Below are 18,801 nucleotides of genomic sequence, written 5' to 3'. Positions count from 1 at the left end.
GCTCAGGAGCTGCAGTGTGCTGAAATGAGGGTGAGCAAACAAGGCACAATAGAAAGGAGGTGCACCTCTATTTTTAATTATAATAGATTGACAGGTATGTATATTTTCCGACATGACTAGGTTTACAAAACTTTGTAGCCTGTCGTTATAATGCTGGAAAAAAAGTACCATGTTTCAACTGACAACACGATACTCAACTCGGGGGCTCCTCAACTCATGATTTGTTATTGGTTAGGAGGCAGACCAATGAAAACCTCTATTGAGATAATCAAATTGTATAGTAGGGAGCAGTCCCATTCAGTTTGATCATCTCAGCAGAGAATGCACCATTTCACTGTCTGCCTAAGGTCAATTTGATTGAATGATGTCAACACTGAATCAAATTACTCTGTGTGTTGTAAAAGGATCAACCATGGTGTCGAAATCATAGAGAATTATCACATCACACTGCTCCATGGAGCTCTGTGCCTTTTTAGCTCTTATTTTGGTTGTAAGGACCATTTACTATACAGTTGAGTCTCAGCTGCTCTCCTCAACCCCTGTCGACAACAGTTTCCTGCACAAATCCCCAGATTAAACCACTACCTGCTCAGTACCAAATGTCAGACAGACACATTTAATAATGGTCAAGTGAAGACAGTGGTGAAACAGCTAAAAAGCCAGAGACAGAAAAGTTAGGATGATAAGGACACAGGTGTACAGGTTGTTGCAAGTCAACCCACATAACTAACAAAAATACATATTTATTTGATCATCATTAAATAAACTAACTCAAAGTTAAAAATATTTGTTAGTATTCCTCCATATGTATAGAGCAAATGTGGGATTATTGCTTAGTATGTGCAGGACGTGACGAGACATGAAACAGTGAAAAACGTGTGGGAATAATGTAGTTTTCTCCTTTAAAAGCATTCAGCAGTAATGGGATACCTCCTGCCTCTGGCACTATGCCAACAATCAATGGGCTTTAACACACTGCTGCCTATTTTGCAATGGCTGTCATAGCTCTTGCCTCACACTCTGCTATACATCACTTCCTCCTGCATTCAGATTCAGTAATACATCACACTCTTCCTCTCACCTTCTGGGTTTCATAATGCATTCACTTCCTGGTAGCAATTTTGTTGCAGTTGAACCAAAGCCGGTGTACGGAAAGCCGTTCCACTCCCTATTCAGCCCCATTGTACCAAATTTGGTTGCAGTTCCACCAGAATTCCACTGGGGGTGATCGCAGTCCAGTGCTGAAAATGAATGGGACCCTATGAAGCTAGACGGCTAAATTTGTCTCTTTCGCCTGATTGCTGTTGACAAATCTCAGATTTGATTGTAGTTTTTGCAAGTTCAACATGGATTATAGGTCAAAAGTTGAATGAACGAGTACTTGTGTCCTTTTGATTTCTTACAGGTTGAGTCGTTGTTGCCCATAACACGCTAGCATTCTGCTAATGAATGCTGATTGGTCAGTGAAGGACTGATTACGACCAGAGATCCCGCCTGACGGCATCCAAAGCAGAACCAGAATGTCAGAGTGAATATGTTGGCGTGGTCTTTAAAACATTAGCAAACCTCTTTCGAGCACGTGTATTAACAGGGAGAGTCTAACCTGTCAGCTGTGTTGTATTAACAGGGAGAGTCTAACCTGTCAGCTGTGTAGTATTAACAGGGAGAGTCTAACCTGTCAGCTGTGTTGTATTAACAGAGAGAGCCTAACCTGTCAGCTGTGTAGTATTAACAGAGAAAGTCTAACCTGTCAGCTGTGTAGTATTAACAGAGAGAGTCTAACCTGTCAGCTGTGTAGTATTAACAGGGAGAGTCTAACCTGTCAGCTGTGTTGTATTAACAGAGAGAGTCTAACCTGTCAGCTGTGTAGTATTAACAGAGAAAGTCTAACCTGTCAGCTGTGTAGTATTAACAGAGATAGTCTAACCTGTCAGCTGTATTGTATTAACAGGGAGAGTCTAACCTGTCAGCTGTGTAGTATTAACAGAGAGAGTCTAACCTGTCAGCTGTGTTGTATTAACAGGGAGAGTCTAAACTGTCAGCCGTGTAGTATTAACAGAGAGAGTCTAACCTGTCAGCTGTGTTGTATTAACAGAGAGAGTCTAACCTGTCAGCTGTATTGTATTAACAGGGAGAGTCTAACCTGTCAGCTGTGTAGTATTAACAGGGAGAGTCTAACCTGTCAGCTGTGTTGTCGATGCTTCGAGAGAACAAAGGAAGTGACTCAGAGCTTGCCGTAAAGCAGTATCTTTGGCCGTATGTGTGTATGATGTCATTGACATTTTAAAAGGCTTTTTAGAACAAAAAAGCCACCTTAAAAAAATCTAACACCCAGTAGTGTGCGTTTTCTTAGCCTCCCCTTTCGAATGCAACATTCAAATTACTAGACAAAAAATGATATCCTGAGAAAAGTGGATTTTGAGCGGTATAGCTCCATAGAGTCCCATTCATTCTGCACTGGCCTGTGAACGCCTGTCAATATGGATCAAGAGTGGAACTGCAACCAGTTCAGAAGCTGGAAGTAACGAGAGAGTGGAACTTCTTCCCTTATTAGAAATTCTTTGGTTTAACCTTTTGGGCTTAACAGCTCTGAGTCCTATTAAATCAGTCTGAAACTCAGCTCCAGTTATTGGCTCACTTTGAATGGGTCAGTTCTCTAAGGGGGTGGACTAGTTGTATCATTTACCTAATAAATCCAATCTGAAATGTGTTGCTTAAACTAGAATTGCTGTTAACTCAGTGCTGTTAATGTACCATATGTAGGAAATGACTAATTGAAACAATAAAGGTAGGGAAATTAGATGGTATTAAAACTAGCGCCACCCCCAAGGATCTGAGTTGCAGACAAACAACTTAGAGAAAAAAAGAGTGAGAAAGAGGGAGACTAAAAATATTTCCCCACTTTGTCAACATTGACTATAGTTGTCTTTTTTCCACTACAGACATATCAATGCAAATACATTTAAGTCAACACAGAGTAACAAATGTTCTTTTCCAAAATAAGTACATTACATTAATAAATGACAATGTGTACACTATGTAAATGGTAAAGCAACTTAAGAGTGATTCTTGCATTTCAGGGTCACTTTGCCACCTGGAAGCGTTTTGTTTTTAGTTTTCCATGAAGAGGCTGAAGAAGGTTATTTAGTCATTTCATTTGTTGCTGATTTTTTTGGTCTGTTTTGCGGGGAAGGAAAGGGGGTGTGTCTCCCTCTTTTCTAGTAGGGAGTGAAGCGACTGCAACCTCCTCTGTAAAGGCTAGCCTGCAACATCAAAGATGAAAAAGCTCCGATCAGTATTCATTGTAGAACTTTTGTAAAAAAAAATTGACTTCTCTCTTTCCTCCAAAGAAACATTCCTCCCATTTCCACTTGTCTCTTGTTTAATTGAGAAGGATTTTGTGCACTAGGTAGTATGGAAATTTGTGAAGTGAAAGAATGTGATTGTTGCATGTACCTGAATTTATAAGTTAGACAGGTTTTCTTTTTGAAACTTGTTAACATTAAACCAAGCAGTGAAGAAATCTCTTTAGCCTATCATACGACATGACCACGAGTAAGACACTGAATGATTCTTAAAACTGCCAGTGACAGACACATTACAAGCTAAATTAGCTTTTTAGACCCCAGCTTCTTGCAGGAAAAAAAAATACTGGGAAAAACAGTACTCTTCAACAAACATTAGTGGTTATTGCAAGGCATTTCTGCAAAAGTTTCAGCTTTTGGCCACTGTGATAATGTTTGGAGGAAACCTTCACTACCCCAAAACTGCTACTTGGTAACATTATCACAGTGGCCAAAAGCTGAAACTTTTGCAGAAATGCCTTGCAATAACTACTAATGTTTGTTGAAGAGTACTGTTTTTCCCAGTATTTTTTTTTCTGCAAGAAGCTGGGGTCTAAAAAGCTAATTTAGCTTGTAATGTGTCTGTCACTGGCAGTTTTAAGAATCATTGTTCCATTTCAAAAAAGTATACATTTGCCATATAACAAGCTCTCTAGAGAATCCAAAACCTATTAATAATAACATACACAACTGCTTTTAACATTAAAATATTTAAACAAAGCTGGCTTACTGTGTATACAGTAGATCAACAAGATAATGAAATAAAAGCAAAGTAATTTTATTTTTATTCCTGACAAAAACAAGATGGTTTCCTAATTCTAATTCCTTCTGCACAGTTGAATAGAGACAACATTTGTATTTGTATCACTGTCCATGTTCAAGGTACTGAGGCTCTGTTTAGATCAGTCTTATTGGCAGACAAGAACGTCAATATTGGACAATTATTCAAACCTCAGATTACGTTCAATGACAAAGAAAAATCACGCCCAATGTTTATAAAAATTCTCACTTAATGGCAACTAGTATGGTTAAAAGAGTACCACACTGATATAGCATTGCATTCATATAACATTGTCAGACTTATGATAGGACAGTAAGAAACTAATGCTGGAGATCGATGCAGAGATAATGCTAAAAAGCTCCACTGGTCTGCTTTGCTCCCAGGCATTCAGCCTTGGGTTTTCCTGCTCTGGCCCTGACTAGGGTTGAGTATCGTTTGGGTTTTTTCCGATACCGGTGCTAAAATAATACTTTTAAAACGGTGCCTAAACAGTGCCTGAACCGATACTTTAAGAAAAAGAACAGTGGCATTAAAGAACGGCTTGTCAATACGACCCATGTTGTCAAAGTTAAATGGTAACAATATCTTATTTTAATAGCAATTTGCTGTTAAACGACAAAAACAACCACTAGATGGCAAAAGGTTATTTAACAATAATTTTAAATGCACCACAAGGCTTACGAGTTGTAAGTGTACGCACCATTAAGTCCTATCTGTTGTTTCTCTGGCATGGTGTCTCAAAGTGCAGCTAGTCTACTCTGTGTCTTTAGCTGCAGACTGTGTTGGAATCCTTCCCTTGTTCATTTTCAGCCTGAACTATAATGGATCAATCACCAGTTGTGTGCTTGGTGCTACTGCTTCAAGTATGTTTTATTTAACATCTTAATTTCCATTAATTATGGCATTCTATCCCTGTTTTTATGTTCATTGTGTCTCATGCAATTTCCTTATTGTAAAGCACTTTGTGCTGTGTTTCTTGTATAAAAGGTGCTATACAAATATGTATTTTTTGTATTTTTATTATTATTACTCGTTTTTACAAATCGGCTCACCGAGGCGGAGTAAAGCACATCTCCGCTCTGATACGAAGGTGTTCCTGGATAATGTGATCTGTGATACCGTAACCTAACACCGAGCATGCAAAGAGGAAGACGGTGACCGCCATGAATGTGTTGTACACTCTGAAGAGGCAGAGCCGCACCGTGTATGGCTTTGGAAGTTAAACCTGATACTGAATCACAAATAAAAGGCTCTTTAAAGAGCCACACACTTACGTTCTGAGTAACAGCCCAAAAAAAAAGTATTTTGAATGGCAAGTTCAGTTTCAAAGTCCATCCAGATGGTTCTCTTGACACGACTAAAGTTATTTGCATGTAGGCTACTGTACATTGAGTCTCAAATACTACTTCAGCATTAATACTTGAAAATATCCCTTTTACAGTACATTAAGTACAGATTAAAAAGTGTGATTAATTTACAATTCATTGAAAGTTCATTAATATGAATTGATTTACCTAGTTATATGAAATTTTTCAGTAAAATATCAAGCTATTTTCTTAAGAAACTATCTGCTAAAAAGCTGAAACGTTTTATTCAATTTATTCATCTTCTTTAGTGGTCAGCAACGGGAGTTTTACTGGTTGTACATTACTGCCACCTAATCATGGATTCTCTTGCACCAAATGCATAACTGCAATGCATTGTGGGTGATATCCGCCTCTAAGGTGACCATCGTTGGTTCTGAAGTACGTCACTTCAGTGAAGTGAATGAGGACATGTTGAACCACTAATGAAACACATTTCCCTCCTTTCACTATCACCTGACTGCAAGACCCATCTACACACCTGCTTCTACTTAACTCATCTGCTCTGCCTGACCTCCCTCTCCCACCTCCTCACTTGCATCACCCAATCATCCAGCTGCTTACCATTCCATCTTAGATCCTGCTGTACTTAGACCATCCCCTTTCTTTGTTCTCTGTCAGTTTGTCATGTCTCTGCTTGTTACCTGCCTTCTACCTGTTACCTGCCTGCCGGAACTTCTGCCATTGTACGCTTTTCAAAATAATCCACTGAATTCATCCTGCTGCATTCTCATCTATCTGTATTTAGGTCCAATCCCTGTCCTGCACCGTGACAATGATCTTATTAGGTTTTGTTTGGGGCTACAGTTCCGAATGTGAGGCATGAGTTTAAGATTGAGTGTTGTAGTTTTTTTTTATTGAGAATGAGGAATAAGGTTTAGTAGTTGGGGGTTTGGATATGGCAGAATAGGGAAAAAGGAGGAGTAATTTGAAGACAAAAGAGAAGAAAGTGTAGAGTAATAAGGAGGAAAACAGAGGCCACTGTTTTAATTAAGTAAATGAAGAGGAAAGAATGTCGTAATTAATGAAGGCTTTTAGCTAGCAGCTGCACTAGAGAAAGGGGGATGTTTGGGGGAAACAAGGGGGGAGTTGGTAGGGCTTATGATTTTCATCATCACAAGCATGTCTGCACTCGGCATCAACCCTCATCTCATCTTTCCAAGATGCTACACCAGGCAGCAGCTCTGACTGCAGCCAGTTTATTACCAAGAACATTAATTCTCCCTCTCCTTCTTCTACTTTTTGTGGCCTATCTTTCTCTCCTACTTTAATCTCCCACGGCACGTTGAAGCATTTAGTTGATGGTCGTTAATCTTTGGAGGAAGTCCCTACCCACACCCACGAAAGAAAACAAACTGTACTTTCAGTTTCTCTCCCAACCCCATTAGGGGGCTCCATTTCTTTCTTTGGAAATACTTTTTTCATCTTTGATGTTAGCTGCAAAGCTAGCTAAAAACAAACATTAACCATTCAACTATCTCCCCTTGCAAAATTTAAAGGCACTTTATTGTGGGGAGGAATTTTCAGTCTCGATTGGATTTCATTGGGACTTTAAGAATAAGGCAATGTCCCTTTTTCATTTACTGAAATGGCAAATATTAAACAATGGGTCTCTTAGAGGGAAACAACTTATAGGAACACAACTAAGTCAAAGAATAAAAATAGACCCTTATGTTGAACATATTCCTAGATTATTAATAAAGCATGTCAGGAAATTATTTGATTTGAGTTATGCATTTTCTTCGAAGTTCAGTTTAGTAGTTCATATAAATAGTAATAGCAATTTTCTAGTGCGAAATGGGTCTTCTGTGAAGTTAAACATATGTCCAGGTGTCATACAATGTGTTATTATATACAACAGTGTGAGGATGCTGCACCAGCCCTAGTTCGTCATGATACCACATGCATCCTGGCACAATATGCAGAGAGTCAGAAGCTAAGAAACAGGGAACAGACTCACCATAGTGCCCACACTGTATGTGGCTGCAGGACCAATCGCATGGTGATATGGGTCTGCTGTTGCATAGACTCTGCCATAACTATAGAGGAGAAAACAGGCAGAAACATTGTTTACTATGACAATACTTATAAATAATAATAATAATAATAATAATAATAATAATAATAATAATAATTATTATTATTAGACAGACAAATGTATCCAAACACAATCCACCATGAATATATTGACACATTGCGGGTCTGCATTATCAAGCATGTTAGTATCTCTCCAGGGAATTGGGCAGAACATTTGACTAGGATTTATATAAATGTTAACTCATATTTGTACAAGAGTTAGAAACTCAAAATGGGTCCAGCTGCAGACCTTCACTGTGGAGTCACTTCCGGTGCAGGCTCCACTGTTAGAACACTGCCAAGGTGCTCTTGAGCAAGGCACTGAACCCCCAACTGCTCGGGGTGCCTTTCTATGGGCAGCTCCCTCACTCTGACATCTCTCCATTAGTGTATGTAGAGGTACTGAGCATGTGTGTGTAATTCAGGCCTGTGTGTAATGTGTATAATAATAACAGAGTGAAAACTGTAATTTCCGTTGCAGGATTAATAAAGTATTCATTATTATTATTATTATTATTATTATTATTATTATTATTATTATTATTATTATTATGACGTTTACCATCGAGGTTAAGGAAAAGTGGTTAGGACTAAAGGAGGTAATCTTTTTGACTTTTTCGACTGCAGCCCCGATATGTGGAAGTTTCTGGAGGAAAGCTCGGCTAGGCGACACTACTTGACTAAATGTGACTTCAAAACCACAGCCTGGTCATTCTTCTATGTCCTTTTTTCACTATTCTCCCACTGTCTTCTGTGTTCATGCTGATGTTTACAGTTTTTAGTTTAAGTTGGCTGACGGTCTTCAAGTTAAAATGTTAACGTTACTATAAATTTGGGTAAAATATTGATAATAGGCATGACTGTGGTACTGTGTCATACAGTAATATGCTTTGCTGTGCTTTTATATCTTGACTAAGGACTTATATTTCCCTTTTTTATGAGACATGTTTAATTCACTTTGATTATAACATGAGGATTATTGTGTATCGTATTACCTCACCCATGAAGGTGCAACTATATGGTGATTAAAAATATGAATAGAAAATAAAAATGTATATATGTATAGCCTATATAGGAGTGGGACAATTTACCTCAACAAGCAAACTTCATATTTTTCTAAGAATGTTGCTACACAAAGTTTCTTGTATTTTGACAAAAATATATTTCGTCTGAATAAGCTGTTTCATGCTTCTTGCGTTCAGCGCGGAACAGACGCCGATATGACGCCAATGCGGCCTGGGTGACTGTGCGCGGAGGGTCTGATCGTGGACACATAGACTTCCTTACAATGATTGGCTACAGGAGAGAAGAAGTCCCTTATTTGAGCCGCTCTGACCGCAATCAAACCAGACGGTTCGCGGGGACAATGCATGCTGTCCGCAGCTGTCTAATGCAAGAAGCATTAGACAGCTTTATGACATGTGTTAAAAATAGGCCTAGAATAGCCTACACATTGCGTATAGTGTAGACAGGATCTGCAAAATAAATGCTGCATTAATGGAATTAGTTGTTCACACTTTACAATGTTGATAAGTTAGTCTATTTAAATTTAAATCAACAACCAAACCACATTTAAGAGTTTACAAAATTTGATTTTGTATTTTCTGAGTACATTTCCTGTCCTAACAGTGGAGCCTGCACCAGAACAGACTGTGGAGGGCTGCAGTCAGACACTACTGAACTTTGATTTGACAACAATAGGCTACTAATTAAAAGAGAAATTTGCCACATTGTATGTGGATGTTCAATCATGGTTGACTGTAAATCTAGTCAATTAAAGCAATAAATTCCTCAGTGCGTGCTCTATTGATCGAAATAGCTGCAGTCCACAGCTGCAAAATCGGTATGTGCCTGCAGAGTGACTTAGTTGGAGGCAAGGAAGAACTGCAGTTTATTCAGTCTGGATTTTGCCTCCGGGTAGCCAGAAGGCATGCTCTAGATGCCGCTCAACAGCAGAACTTCCTTGTTCATTTTGCTTGTATTGCTGTTGGGAGAAGTTAAACTTCTGCCTGAAAGCCTTTTCTGCCAGAAATCTTGTTAGGTAAGAGCTATGTTTCCAACAGCAAAAATTACATCCCAAAATATGTGTGTAGAGGAGGAGGAGAGTTTTTGTTGAGGATACATTTTACAGTGTTTTGGCTGACTCGGATATTCAGCCATATTTGGCCAAAGAAAAGCAGCTAAGAGAGAGGTAGAGAGGCCAAGGATGCTGCTTCAGCGCGGAGGATATGGCCAGTGGGGACCCTCCAGAACCATAGCCCTCTGAAACCAACAGAAACGGAATCATTCGGCTGCAATGAATGTCAGGGTGGGAAGTTTCTGTTGAATGCTCTCTCCAATACCAACCCAGAGAGCCCATGTGTACGTTACTATCCATCCATCCATCCATCCATCTTCATCCGCTTATCCGGGGTCGGGTCGCGGGGGTAGCAGCTCCAGCAGGGGACCCCAAACTTCCCTTTCCCGGGCCACATTAACCAGCTCCGACTGGGGGATCCCGAGGCGTTCCCAGGCCAGGTTAGAGATATAATCCCTCCACCTAGTCCTGGGTCTCACCCGAGGCCTCCTCCCAGCTGGACGTGCCTGGAACACCTCCCTAGGGAGGCGCCCAGGGGCATCCTTACCAGATGCCCGAACCACCTCAACTGGCTCCTTTCGACACAAAGGAGCAGCGGCTCTACTCCGAGCTCCTCACGGATAACTGAGCTTCTCACCCTATCTCTAAGGGAGATGCCAGCTACCCTCCTGAGGAAACCCATTTCGGCCGCTTGTACCCTGCATCTTGTTCTTTCGGTCATGACCCAGCCTTCATGACCATAGGTGAGGGTAGGAACAAAAACTGACCGGTAGATTGAGAGCTTTGCTTTCTGGCTCAGCTCTCTTTTCGTCACAACGGTGCGATAAATTGAATGTAATACCGCACCTGCTGTGCCGATTCTCCGACCAATCTCACGCTCCATTGTCCCCTCACTCGCGAACAAGACCCCAAGGTACTTGAACTCCTTCACTTGGGGTAAGGACTCATTCCCTACCTGGAGAAGGCACTCCATCGGTTTCCTGCTGAGAACCATGGCCTCCGATTTAGAGGTGCTGATCCTCATCCCAGCCACTTCACACTCGGCTGCGAACCGATCCAGTGAGTGCTGAAGGTCACAGGCCGATGATGCCATCAGGACCACATCATCTGCAAAAAGCAGCGACGAGATCCCCAGCCCACCGAACTGCAACCCCTCTCCACCCTGACTACGCCTCGATATCCTGTCCATAAATACTACAAACAGGATTGGTGACAAAGCGCAGCCCTGGCGGAGGCCAACTCTTACCTGAAACGAGTCCGACTTACTGCCGAGAACCCGGACACAGCTCTCGCTTTGGTCGTACAGAGATTGGATGGCCCTGAGAAGGGACCTCCTCACCCCGTACTCCTGCAGCACCTCCCACAGTATCTCCCGGGGCACCCGGTCATACGCCTTCTCCAGATCCACAAAACACATGTAGACTGGTTGGGCATACTCCCAGGCTCCCTCCAGGATCCTTGCGAGAGAAAAGATCTGGTCCGTTGTTCCACGACCAGGACGGAATCCGCATTGTTCCTCTTCAACCTGAGATTCGACTATCGACCGAACCCTCCTTTCCAGCACCTTGGAGTAGACTTTACCGGGGAGGCTGAGAAGTGTGCTACCCCTGTAATTGGCACACACCCTCTGGTCCCCCTTTTTAAAAAGGGGAACCACCACCCCAGTCTGCCACTCCTTAGGCACCGTCCCAGACTTCCACGCAATGTTGAAGAGGCGTGTCAACCAAGACAACCCCTCCACACCCAGAGCTTTAAACATTTCTGGACGGCTCTCATCAATTCCTGGGGCTTTGCCACTGTGGAGTTGTTTAACTACCTCAGCAACCTCCAAACTTTGAACATTGTCCACTCGGGTTCTATGCCCCCAGCCTCCACAGGGATGCACGAAAAGCTCCGCCAGAGGTGTGAGTTGAAAGTCTGTCGGACAGGGGCCTCCTACAGACGTTCCCAATTTACCCGCACTACCCGTTTGGGCTTACCAGGTCTACCATAGTGTACGTTACTATGCATTAGATAAACTGGAAAAGACAACTAAAACAAGCAGGGCCGAGAGGTTCATCTAACAAAATTGTAAGCTATTTTGTTGAGTTGCCGATTAGCGAAATGCTGAGTGAATTTAGGTTGGGCTTTTATTGTGAAAGGAAAAACAGAAGTAGTGAAGCTGTAATGTGCTGCCGTTGACATTGTGCAAAATAATAGAGTTGTTGCTGTCTTGATTCACGCTGGTTTGGACTACGGAGCCTCTGTGTTTTTATTTTATTACTTGCATAAGTAGAGGTGCAACTCAGGTTTTGGCTGGGTGTCAGTAGCTTGTGCGCAATGCATCCTGGTACATGTAGCCACTGCCGGCACGGCTCAGTGAGCAGGAAGCTTTCTTGGTCAATATTGCATTCACTGAGGAATTTATTGCTTCAATTGACTACATTTACCATCAACACTGATTAGAAAATGCACATAAAAAGGTGGCAAATTTTCCCTTTAAGCAACCCATGGTCCAGTCTCTTGGTCCATTTGGCTACAACATCAAGGTAGGGCCGGAACAACTTTCTATAGACCCTGACAGCAGATTTTAGCTGTGGGCTCCTATTGACCCCCCGTTTTTCCCACTATCTTTAAATTGTGTGCGTATCTTGTTACCTTTAAATACCCTTCAAGTGCACACAGCAGCAAACAGCAGACTACACATGGCAGCATTATTATATTTTGCCCAGAACCCCAGAAACCATTCAGTTTTTCTATGCACAATAAGTCAGTCCCTCCAGGATTTCGCAGCCTTTTTTTGGCCCAAAATGATGGATTTTGCGGGAGCTTTTGTAAAAAATTGCAATAAACATTTATAAAAACTTTTTTTTTGTATTTTTGTTACAGTGAAGTTGCGAGAGACAGTGAAAATTGCAAAATTGCAAAAAGGTTGAGATTTTTGTTTGATTTTCGTTTGTATAGTTCTTTAAAAATAAAAAGGAAACTTGTTTTGGGGAGAATAAAATTACTCTGTGCTGAGATTTCCTAGTAACCTTACCAAAAAGGCTCAGGATGCTGCAAATGTTGGTATAATATGAAAATGGCTGGTGGATTTAAGACAAAAAATATTAATTTATTGAATAAATCAAATTTGAACACATCTGTTAGTGGCTTGTTGATCTATCCTGGCCTGGGACACACATTCATATGGTTTGATAAAGTACTTATTGGACTTTAACTTATCATTGCACTTACAATAATGAGGGTAGCTGTCCTCAATTTAGGTCATCGTGTCGTCTCATCTCTGGTTTTTCCTGCATCCACCGTGTGTGTTTGTGTGTGTGTGTGTGTGTGTGTGTGTGTGTGTGTGTGTGTGTGTGTGTGTGTGTGTGTGTGTGTGCGCACGTCAGTTGCGGGGGGAACTGAGCAGCAGCCCCGCCCACTGCAGAGAGCCAACAGGAAACAGCAGCAGCTTTCAGCGACTTTATAGTGAAAAATCGTTACAGCGTACATTGATGTTAAAATGTATACAGGTTGGCAGGACGGTCTGAAATGTTTTGCACGGTCTTTCGCTGTACATTTTGTTGATAAATGTGAGAAGTTCTAGCCACACGTCTCGTCTTCATATCAGAAGCAAGGAATTGAATTTGGCGACGTACATGTGTTACCTCAACCAGTTCTCACTCCCGTTTGGTCGGTGGCTCTCAGAGTACGTTACTGATACAAAGTCTGGCACGTGGGACTGCTGGGATTGGTTGAAGTCACAGGAAACTCCGGTTATTGGTCAAATTTGCAGAAAAGTTGCGGTGATTGGTCAAAATTGCGAGTCACCCCAAATTCACGGTGTTGTACCTACCTTTGCTGTGTGTCAATTAGTCGGTAGTAATTTTACATGGACTATGCATTAAAGAAGGCTTAACATCTAATAGAATAATCAAGGTTATAGGTCCAAAATTGTGTCAAGGATCATGCATCCACAAACAATTATATGTGGTAATACAGTTCTACGGACTGTTCTGGGTGGAGCGATTCCATTCCAAACTAAATTAGTTTTAATACTATTATTTAAGCAAACTCAGTTATTTTCTAAATAAATTTATTTTTCCTCTCTTCCCATGGTTATCCTGTATTTACAGGTGCTCAGTAGCTCTGCAGGAAGTTTTGTATATGAGGCAGTAGATTCATGATCAGAATGACATTTTGACTTATTTCCTAAAGATAAACTTATATGGATTCTTAGAAGCATTTCAGATCAAAGGGGATATTCTATCATTTGGGAAATACTCAATTAATTGTTTCCCCCTTCGGCAACTCCAACCACCAGACATAAACCTTGTGCATGTTGGCTTTGATTGAATAGGTTTGATAATGGATAGGGAGTGCCAACCAACCACGAGTATGCATGAGACGCATTAGGTATTGGGTCGTCGATTTTAACTGGGGTCCAAAGGAGAGATCTATAATCATGTCCTCCTCTCACTCATGCTAACAACATATGGGATGAAAATGCAATCAATGTCTCCCTATAAATGTACGTTGTAAAGGTGAGTGTGTGATTGCAATGATTTGTTTTACCCGTTTTAATTTATGAGAAAAAGGGGACAAGTGTTTTATCTCCTAGATGATGGGGAGAGATTGTGATAAGAGTAACATCAGCCAGAGAGGGAAAAAGATAAGAAAAGAAAAGGGCAGTGATAAGAGTAGTAGATGGTTGAAGGCAGGGAGAAATAAGATGAGCTCTGATGATGTCCCATACCCCTTTCAATGCCATCATCTTCACTGCCCTCCTCCTCCTCTCTATGTGCCCCCTAACTTCTGCCATCTTCCCTGTATCTCTCTGTCTGTCTTCAGGGGCTTATTTCCAGTCTTTTTACCAACACTGGCTTGGAACTAATCCCCTCCCTCAATGCCCCTCTTTTCTCATTCCACTCCTCTTTTTTCATTCCACCCCTCCAGTAAAAAATCTGAACCGAAGCTTTGCGCTGTAGTGAAAACGCAGGTGGCGAGTGCATCTGTCAGTCTCGGTCTGCTTTTTGAGAGCATTACGGATTTAGTGTTGACAATGTGCTGACAACGACAGAAGAAAGAGGTGGATAAAGTGGCAACTATGTGCAAGCACTGTGTAGTCTCGCATTGCCAGACCTTTCTCCACAGTGCTGTGGGTCTGGCCCCTTGACACATACACTCCTGGATAGGAGAAAAATACGGTCTGGATTTGAATTTCTTTAAACCAATCACAATCATCTTGGGCGGCACTAAGCTCTGTTCGCAAAGATGATGGATTCGCAAAATGGACTCGGAAACATTTGCATCCCCATAATAAAATGCCACTTACAATATTAAATGAAGTTAACTGTTTACACAATACAGTAACGTGAGCTATATAAATTATCTGGTACATGGTTAAATGTAATTTGCTCTTACCAATGTATCGCCATGTGTATTTTGTCCATAGCAAATTCCCACCAATCGGTCCCAAAACGTCCCAGCTTCATAGTAAATGCCATAAACATATTATTTGTACAGTTTTACAACCATTCCACAAAAGAACCAAGCAGGCCTGCCTTGTTGCACAATCCAAATTTTCTTCAAAACATTCCATTTTCAGCATTTAGCTTGCTAGCTCGAAGGTTGTTGTTTCCCAAAATGACCTGACTCTTGCAAGGCAAGGGACATCCGGTGATTATCCAGTAAATGAACTGTCGTCTATCCAGACACAGAAGCACTGTGCATAACGTGTGGCTAATGCTAGCAGCAATACTTCTAATATGATGGCATATTTAGGAGACATCACACCATGTGTGTCTGTTGATAGAGCAAGGACGAGAGAGTCGGTTAGGAAAGAGCAACTCCTTCTCCCTGCAGCGTTTAAACATCCTCTCCGTGCAGATTCAGACAGGGCAATCCAATCCATAACTAAAGCATCGGGCGGGTTCATAGCGAAAGATATGCAGTCATGGCGGATGTGGGATTTCAGCATATGATAAGACGCGCTATAATATCCCCTCTTGCCGACATTTCAGCAACACAGCAAATCCCAAACTGTATTTTTCTTGCAGAGAAGCATTGCTGGCTTAAATGCGTAAGAACGTGAAGTAGTGAGAATAGTTGTTAAAGTTGGAGTGGTTTTTTCTTTTGGAAAGAACGTAAATGAGCTTAATTGTACTGAAAAAAGTCAAGGTTTCCTTAAAATTGTCTTTGTGATTTGTGGGACATGGATGAAACATAAGATGAGGTCCAAGCCCCGACAAGAGTTGAACTATAAGCACTTTAATTTTAAAAACTAGATTCAATCCTAGTTTTCTGTTGACATACAATGGCTGTATGGTGGCTTTTATTAAAAAAAAAAAAGACGCCTCATCCTGAGTTACCTGTAAGGATACAGTTACTTTCTAGGGCTGTTATTCTGAAAACCTCAGTCCATGACTCATGTCCTGTAAATATACAATGATATGATGCTTTAATTTAAAAAAAAAAAAGCCTGGCTCATCCTGGCTTTCCTGTTATGATTAAGTTATCAGCTTGCACTTTTATTTAGAAAATCAGAGCGTGTGTGTGTGTGTGTGTGTGTGTGTCAAACTGCACTATTTAGCTCATATCAATAAAGTCTGTTTTAGAATTAAGAATTCCAAATGGTTGAAGGATGTGGAACGTTTAAGGGTTTGAATGAAGTATGAATCAGTAGATACAGTTGAACATGCAAGAAAAAGCAGCTTGAACAAGCAGCTGAAGCAGTATGAATAGATGAAAAAGTGGAAAAGTGATGAAGGATGCAACATATAGTAAGCAATGAAAGAAGTAAGGCAAGGACTTAAATGAGCTCAAGTGTACTCAAAAGAAGTAAAGGATAAAACACAGATGAGCTCTAAACCCTGAAAAGAGTTGAATTATAAGCACTTTAATTTGAAAAACTAGGTCCATCCCTAGTTTTCTGTTAACATACAGTGGCTGTTGTTTTTTTTTATTTTGAACAAGCCTCATCCTGAGCTTCCTGTAAGGCTACAGTTACTTTCTAGGACTGTTGTTCAGAAAAACTAGGTCCATGACTAATTCCCTGTAAACATAGAGTTGCTGTTGCATCTTTAATTTTGAAAAGCCTGACCACATTTGTTTTAGATGTATTATCATACATGTGTGATTATGGGCTGGGACAATAGGATCTCTGTTTTGTTATGGTTCAGCAGAATAAATCTGCGTATGTTTCATTATATCATTGCCAGACCTATCTCCACAGCACTGTGTGAACAGCTCGCCGTGTGAGCCTGAGCAGTCAAAGCAGCAAGTGTAAAACAGTTTCATTTACTAAAAAATTCTCCACAATAGAAGTCCCCTGTTATTTTATAGCTTTTATAGGAAGCAGCCAGAGAGCCAGAGTCTTCATCAGCAGTAACTTAACACGACTCTTATAAGCAAACATGAAACATAAAATAAAGCAAATATAATACAGAAACTAAACTTCAAACCACAGAGATTCAGTTAGAAGCGAAAAACGTACTGAGAGCTAAACACACTGAGACTTTTAAAGACCTATTTCTCTCTTTTTGTGACAAACAGCTTTGTTTCGCCATGAGCGGAAAGTAGGCTTCTGGTCTTCTGTGCAATTATTATTATTATTATTATTATTACTAATAAATGAATAATTATTATTTTAATACTTACAAATACACAAACACACATACGAATACACAATGTAACCTATATATTTAATTCATATAAATAAATGTGAATGTTGTGTTAATGTTCATATTACTATCTGTAAATGCAGTGTCATGGTTAAGTAGAACTGCACCAGCTGTTTGTCTAATCAGTTGCCTTGTTTATATTGAGATAACGCTTTGATCTTGCTTATTAACTAATGACCAAATCACCTGTGTGTCTGACTGCTCTGCCATTGAGGGAAACTGAGGCTCAAAATACCTAAACTATAAGTGGCATCAGTGAAAAGACCGCACCGTGAGCACCAAAAGGCCTTTGTGAATGTATTGATATAAAATTTGTGTGGATAAAGTTAAACAATATTGTCTCCACAATCAAGCTTTTGGTCTTGACATTATGACATGAAATAACAGTATCACCAATGCAAAGGCTGAGAGACTCTGTTGTTGCTCTAAGGCAGATAATTAAAAAACTAAAGTCATATTGCCTAAATGAGCACAATGGCTGTAAATAGATAAGACTAAGAAAAGATTTGAGTGGGCATGATTGTTCAAAAGATTTGTGCTTTGTCTCATAGTGGCGCTTCACATTCACGCTTTTAATTATAGCAACGGTCTCAGAGCATATGAGGCAAACCAGTTTTGAACTCCCAGTTGGATGTATGAACATATAAGAGTTGGTTCATTCTGTCAATTTTTCTAATTTTTCTTTAATCCACTCTCACTCACTTGACTCTTTTATCTCCGCCTTTTCTCGCCTTTCTCGCCTGGCTACGCCTGGCTACGCCTGGCTACGCCTATGTGTGTTTTTTTTCTTCTTTCAAACACATGCCCACTCACGGCACTGCTCTGAATAAATGATTTGATTTGCTGATTAGCGTCTAGACCGGCAATACGTCATCCGAGGGAGGCTCTTATCGCCACGCCCCTTTCTGGGGGAAAACAATCCCGCGAAACCAAACGAAACTCTTACTTTCAACAAACCGTTTTAATTAATAACTATGCCGAAAAGCTGATTAGTTAGTTGCACCAACAAAACATCCAAAACCCCTGATCTCCAATTTGTCCCTCTGCCATATCCTAAAATAAATCATGATAGATAGGCTTTGGCTCCAAGGCAAGGCAAGGCAGCTTTATTTGTATAGCACATTTCAGCAACAGGGCAATTTAAAGTGCTTTATATAAAAACGATTAAAAAATTAAAAACAGATAAAATATGAGAATAAAAGTTACAGTGCAGTATAAGAAATTAAACATTAAAGAGCAGTTAAAAACAGTTAAAAATATAAAAGCAGATAAAATACGAGATTTTAGGCTGCTAGTATGGACAATGTATAAGCCGTTGTTCTATATACGTAATCCACCTGCAATCCTTGCCATTCCCCATTCATTACTTTTGAATTCTCTTTATATGCTTGTATAGATTGTCATACAGTTTCAACAATGCAACTTCAGTATAAGAAATTAACAATTATTTAAAGAAAGGCAACATCAAAAAGAAAGGTCTTCAGCCTTGATTTAAAAGAACTGAGAGTTGCAGCAG

General features: G+C 40.4%; 1 protein-coding gene across 3 annotated transcripts in view; it reads right to left on the bottom strand.

The window, feature by feature from the left end:
- Positions 1-1,975: 1,975 nt before the first annotated feature.
- LOC144536574 (RNA binding protein fox-1 homolog 3-like) overlaps positions 1,976-18,801 on the bottom strand; it is a 790,727-nt gene continuing 773,901 nt past the window's right edge. For all 3 annotated transcript variants that reach the window (XM_078279785.1, XM_078279787.1, XM_078279786.1), the window contains 2 exons: positions 7,450-7,528; positions 1,976-3,263 (listed from right to left, as the gene is read on the bottom strand). In XM_078279785.1, coding sequence (XP_078135911.1) covers positions 3,219-3,263; positions 7,450-7,528 — 124 coding nt within the window. In that variant the 3' untranslated portion in view covers positions 1,976-3,218. The remainder of the gene's footprint in view (positions 3,264-7,449; positions 7,529-18,801) is intronic.

The sequence above is a fragment of the Sander vitreus genome, chromosome 21 (assembly GCF_031162955.1).
Source record: "Sander vitreus isolate 19-12246 chromosome 21, sanVit1, whole genome shotgun sequence".
NCBI classification, from domain to species: Eukaryota; Metazoa; Chordata; class Actinopteri; order Perciformes; family Percidae; genus Sander; species Sander vitreus.
This window is presented reverse-complemented; position numbering and strand designations above follow the sequence as displayed.